The sequence below is a fragment of the Cyprinodon variegatus genome, unplaced genomic scaffold (assembly GCF_000732505.1).
Source record: "Cyprinodon variegatus isolate N-32 unplaced genomic scaffold, C_variegatus-1.0 Scaffold269, whole genome shotgun sequence".
Taxonomy (NCBI): Eukaryota; Metazoa; Chordata; class Actinopteri; order Cyprinodontiformes; family Cyprinodontidae; genus Cyprinodon; species Cyprinodon variegatus.
In genome coordinates, this window is record NW_015150722.1 from 363,552 (window position 1) to 369,679 (window position 6,128).

The 6,128-nt window shown below is 46.6% G+C and overlaps 1 protein-coding gene across 1 annotated transcript in view; it reads right to left on the minus strand.

The window, feature by feature from the left end:
• The window catches only part of LOC107089864 (junctional adhesion molecule C-like), a 44,402-nt gene that overhangs the window by 7,901 nt on the left and 30,373 nt on the right, over positions 1-6,128 (minus strand). The window contains exons 2-3 of the mRNA XM_015382883.1: positions 235-303; positions 51-164 (exon numbers count right to left, since the gene is read on the minus strand). Coding sequence (XP_015238369.1) covers positions 51-164; positions 235-303 — 183 coding nt within the window. The remainder of the gene's footprint in view (positions 1-50; positions 165-234; positions 304-6,128) is intronic.

Below are 6,128 nucleotides of genomic sequence, written 5' to 3' on the forward strand. Positions count from 1 at the left end.
GAGCAGAGGTTCAGACAGAAGCAGCGGAGCAGAGGTTCAGGACAGCTTACCTGAGATCCTCTTGTCGAAGTAAACGTAGCTCGGTTTCCCGTCTGTAAACTTCTTCCATTCGATCCGGGGGTTCGCTGTAGAGATGGTCTCGATCAAACATGATAGCTCCACCTCTGCGAAGGAAAGGAAGCAGCCGGTCAGGAGAGGAAGCTGCTTTCCAGTTTTCATCGTGTCTGAACTTACTGTTAAATTCATCAGTGGACGGGGAATGGTTGTTGGTCTTTAACACCACTGCTGACACGCTAAGCAAACCTGAAAGAAAAGATCAAATGATGATGAGGATCTGATGTTCCACATCCTCTGCTTCCACGCTTCAATCATGCACGGCGCAAACATCATGGAAGTTTAAATCTGTGGAACAATCAGAAGTGTTTCTGTTTGCTCTGCTGGCGTCCAGCATGGGTGGGGGAGGGGCTGTTGTTTCTATGCACACTGAATAATTGTGCAGGGAGGCATGTGGCAGACCCCCCCACTTCTGTGGGCCTGATGCTACTGCCCATGCAGGACTAATACCAAAACACCCCAGGAAGACGTAATGGGACAGGGGGTATGGGGGGTGGGGGCTCTGGTGAATCATCCTGACAGCCTCTGGTCTGAAACTAATTCATGCAAATCATTTCTGCATGAGTGTGAAGCAGAGAAGCTCATCAGCGCTGGATGGGCTGCAGCATTCAGCCAGTTTCTACTGAACTTCCTCCTCATCATCATCATCATCATCATCATCATCAGCATGCTGCTCTCAGATGGTTCTGATAAACTCAGCAGTTCAGATGGACCTGAGTAACACACTGCAAAAACGATCTAAGACTTCTTAAATCAAGTTTATTTAGCCTCAATTTGGGCAGGTAGATTTGCCAATGGAATGAGTATTTTTCCTGTTAAAATAAGGTCATTAGATAATATGCATTTGAAATAAGACAATGCAATAGTTTTTTCTTACTTTAAATGTAAATTGTCTGGCAAAGTGTCTCACTTACTTCCTCAAATTCAAGAAGAAAAATTACTTATTTAGATTTCTTTCTTTTGCAGTGTAGAACTCAGAGTAGGTTTGTTGTCTTTTTAAAACATTTTACAATAACTGCGTTTCACCAAATTGTTGCACAAACTGAAAAACAAAACAAACAATATCTAAAATAGAAGAAAAGTCTTCCACTGAATGAAACCCAGGGAGAAGAAATGAGCTCTGAGATGGATGGAGTGGAAGTCTGTCTAACATGGAGGAGCAGCGGAGACAGGAGCATCAGGCCGATCAGGCATACGGGAGGCCGTCCAGTTAGACGTCAACATTTAGATCAACTTGGAGGCGTTTCAAAGGCAGCAGCTCAACCAGGATAAAGTGACCTCAGCAGACAGCCTGAGCTGATTAGCTCAGCTTCCTACAGATCAGAACAAGATAGAAGCTTAGACTGAGCCCTGCTTCACAACACCAGCACTGGGGGGGGGCCTTCAGACGCCCACTTTAGTCTGCTGTGGTTCATGGTTTTCAACATTTTCATGAATATCTATCCTGCTGCAAGGCCAGTTCTTTGCTCTCATTGGCTGTTGAGGACCACCTGACCCCAGGCCAACAGGTCGCAGGTCATCAGTGCGCTGCTAGCCTGCTATCTGTGCAGCTTCTCATGGCGGAGCTGGGTTTAATGTGGAGAGTCGAACACCGCCGCCACCAGAGATGCTCCCGCCTCCAGGAGCTGTCCAGGATGCTGATCCTGCTCCGGGGACGGACCGCCTGGAAGGTGGAGCAAAGACGGGGACGGTCCTGTTCTGACTGAACAGTTAAAAAGCATCCAGACCTTATGGCTCCCGCTCTCCTTCCTCTCCGCTGCGCTGCTCCAGCCTACATCCAGGCCCTGATTGGTTGATGCAACACGAACTGATGGGAAAGTCGTATGGTTTAACAGAAATCCATGACTCCCTCCCTGTTCTCTGTGTGCTAATGCTAATGCTAACACCTTCAGATGTTTTGATTGAACTTTATTGATCTCACATTGGAGAAATCCACCTCTGAATTCCACCCCTCCCCTTGAGGAGCAGTGGGCTTCCATCGTGCGGTGCCCGGTGAGCAGTGTGGGGTTAAGGGTCTTACTCAGGGACCCAGAGTGGAGGCTGTGGGGATCGAACCGGCTACTTTCAACCTTCTCAGAGCACAGCGCTCTGCTCTAACCACTAGGCCAATGCTTTTTAACAGAGAGCTTCATTTGGGGAGCTTGGTTTTTCTGTAGTTCTTTTCCTGGAGGCTGCTCTCCTAATTGGTGGAGGTGAAGCCGTAGGAAGAGGAGGGCGGAGGAATAAGGAAGGAGGGCCTGCTGCTGGGAGACCAACCGCCTCAGGCTGACAGGGAAGCAAAGTTATCAGCTGAGTCTCTGCTGACAGAAACACGGAACAGTTCACAGCTGGTCCCAGTTAAACCAGTGGCTGGGAACCAGACTGGAGCTCACAGTACTACTGATTCCTGACGTACTGAGGATGCACCCCCCCATCTGCTGGATCATTAACAAGGTTGATAAGGAGGCCATGAACTTTATGACAGGGGCGGAGCCTTATGGGGGGCCAGGGGTGGCCATGGCCAATCGTTGGCCACCCCTGTGGCCACCTCTATCATTTCTTTCCTCTAATACAGATGGTGGCAGCAGCAATACAGTTACAAGTGGAATGTTCTAACTTATTTAACATTTTAATTCTCCATATATTAACAATTACTTGACAACAAAAACCCTGTGGTTAATTATGCTCATCAATATACTAACTTTAAAGATTATAAATAAAAAATTCCTGCTCTTTTCAGAACTAGATTTTGTCTAATGTGGGGTAAAGAGAAAATTATATGTCTGCATCTCTGAGTCTTCAGTGAAATCAGAGATAAATAACTACTTTAATAATAAGTAATCAATTTCATGTAGATATTAGTAAATATTAATTTCATGCAGAGCAATTATTGATAAAAGAAGGTAAGTAAAGACGATGAATAAGATGTTCGCCCTAGAACTAAAAGTTGAAAGAATTTATCCTTTAATTTAGACAGCATGGATGTTTAAACATTTGCGTCTGTTTGTTAGCAAAGGCTGAAGGAAAGTAAAGTTAGTCTTTATTTAGAAAACATGGATGTTGTTCTGGTTCCTGTTGGAACAGTGTAGATGGATCCAGAGGTTCTGGAGCTTATCTGCTTTCTGCCCTCAGTGATCATTGGTTATTGCCTGGACACCCTTATTAAAGGTTCTGGCTGCGCCTCTGATTTATAATCAGCAGACGTTTCCACGTCTTTAAATCGTCGCATCAGAAAAACTTGATAAAACAGATTTCATGCTTTTTCTGGTCTGGTTTTTGGCTTAAACTGCAGACAAACATCAGTAAAGCCGCAAACGCTCCCCTCAAATGGCTGATTCTGCCGCCGCCATGTCTTTCTCTACGCCTCCAGACGCCCAGAGCCCGACTTCCTGCTCAGACTCCTCTCCTAGCTCAGCACGTCTCTGTAGGAGATGCTAGCTGGTCGATCTATGAGCTCCTCTCTGGTGGTCCTGCTGAACTACTGGAGGTTCTCCTCCTTCATCTGGTCGGTTATTAAAGCAGATTATTAAAGCTTAGTAAGCTGGAGATGAAAAAGCCGTCTTGGAAACAGCTGTCCAGGAAATCCCATTAAGCCAGCCTGGCTGATGGCAAACTGCCCCGATTAGAAGGTCTCTGTTTGGGATCTGCTTTAAAGACACAACGATCCTGCCGTCGCTCACAGGACGGTTCATTTAGAGCGGCTGATTATTTATTAACCAGCTGCATTTCTATAATCATCCATCTTCAGTCATAGACGCTGCTGGTCATCAGATTGATTGCAGGTTCCTGTTTATGGGGCTGACCCAGTAGAACCAGTGCATCCTGTGGCTCTCAGCAGGAGGACTGCTGGTCCCGCTGCCGATGGATGGCTCGTGGATCCAGCAGGTGCTCGCTGACCTACATGCAGCTTCTCTTTCTTGGATGCTACAGATGTGAGTTTTTTAATCTGTAAATCTGCATCCAGGTTTTTTATTCTAATCTTCCTTGCTCACTCTCTGGCGGCTCAGACTATCCTCTGTAATCTTGGTGTAATGCCTTCATAACCCACTCTGGCTTTTACATCCCTGAATAATAGCGGGCGGTTCTGGAAGCTGCTGCTGCGTAATGAGCCGCTCCGTGTTTGGTGGCGTCCCGAGAGACGCTGCTCAGAAAACCCAGAGAACATCCCAGCATCAGAAATAGAACGGCTCAGTGAAGCTACCGGCATCACGCTGATGGAGGAGCTTCAATCGTGTCACTTCCTGTCAGCAGGCTCCAATCAGGACCCCTTTCTACTTCATAAATCATCCTTATATTCTGGAGGGTGTCACACTGAGCTGGTTCAGACATTTGGAGGTAAACCCAATCTGTTCCCATAGCTCTATGATTTCTGTCCATCCCTTCCTGCTCCCACCGGTCATTCGGTGAACCAGCGGCTGCTCTGCTCGCTGCGGGCAGACCGGGCATCAGCCTCCAGGACCAGAAGAGGCTCAGCGCTCCCGTTACCTGGACAACATGGCCTACATATCCCTGATTCATATTCAGCTCCTGGTTTTCCTGTTTCCATCCCAGCAAACTGAGCCGCTGTGGGAGACTGGCTGAGGAAGACTCCTCTGGGATCTCTGCTTTATTATTCAACCTGCATCTCTGCAGAAAACAGAAATCACATCATATCCATGTTTTATAACACGGACCGGGCGATCATCCCAGCGTAGATATACTCAACCTAGTGGTAAACAATGCAAAAAGTTCCGCAGAAGGTTTGAGACAAACTAGTGAAACATTTTGCTTCTTACTGCTTTCAAATGAAATTATTCAGCTGCTTAAAAAAAGAGTCAATCTTCATAAAAAAACTGAATCAGGCAGAAAAACGTGAATAATTAACGTTTCTAACTTCCAGAGGCTTTTGATCGACGGTTCTGTTTCAGAGGTTCTACGACCTTCACATCCATCTCAGCCAGTCTGCAGGAAGGTGACATCCTAACAACCGGTGGTTGACATGACGACGGACGATTAGTTGCTTTTAGCTCCTTTTTAAAATGAAAGTGATCAGAGGTGCCTGATGTTGAAAGAATGAGGAGATCCGTCTCACCAGCAGCAGCGTGCTAGCATAGCCTTCTTTCCCAATACTTCCAGTTCAATCCATTAAAACTTCCCACTGTGAGGATTTCTTCTTTATAAACTCACTGATGTGCCATCAGTCCCCAGCAGGGGGAGCTACTGCTTCTAACAGGTCAGCAGGACCTTTAACGATGCTTTTAGGAATCGCAGTGCCTGGTGAGTCTGAAGCCAGTCCCACTGCATGACACTCAGCCCGGTTCTCAACATGTGTAATTGTGCGTCCTCGTGAAACGTCATCATCCTCAGCCCTGGCACTGTTCCAAATCACCAGAACAGCAGACCGAGATCGGACAAAGTCCCCACATGTTGTTCTGGCCCCTCCCTATTTACCCAGCATGCATCAGAGCAGACTTGTCCGTTCTCCAGACTGACAGCTGTCCCAGCATGCACTGCGGCAGCAGCTTGCAGGTTAGCGCTCACAGAGCTCAGAGTATTAAATTCTCTTTTCTGTTGTTGTTAAATAAAAGTAAATTTTAAGATCATTTGAGGCGAGAACATTATACTTTACGCTTCACTTTATGGCCCATTTAATGTGTAATTTAAATGATGATGAGAGAATCGCGCAAACCTGTAGAGCTCTGAGGTTAGCTAGGGCTAACGTTAGCCCGTCTGCAGTGGCCAGGGCTAACGTTAGCCCGTCTGAAGCGGCTAGGGCTAACGTTAGCCCGTCTGCAGCAGCCAGGGCTAACGTTCCTTTGAGTTGTGTTTATCTGACTGTGTTCATTATTATTCCCCCACCAAATGAAAAAAGTCATAATTTATTATTATCTAGAAACTCTTAATAACAGGAGGTGAAATGCAGCACCAGACTAGCTTTGAATCTGGTGATGTCATCACTATGCTTCTGTTCCAGTTGACCCAGATTTATTCTGCGTGCTCCCGTACTCACATAGTCCAGACTTTCCTGGGTTCTAGTCAAGAACGGACTTGGCGAG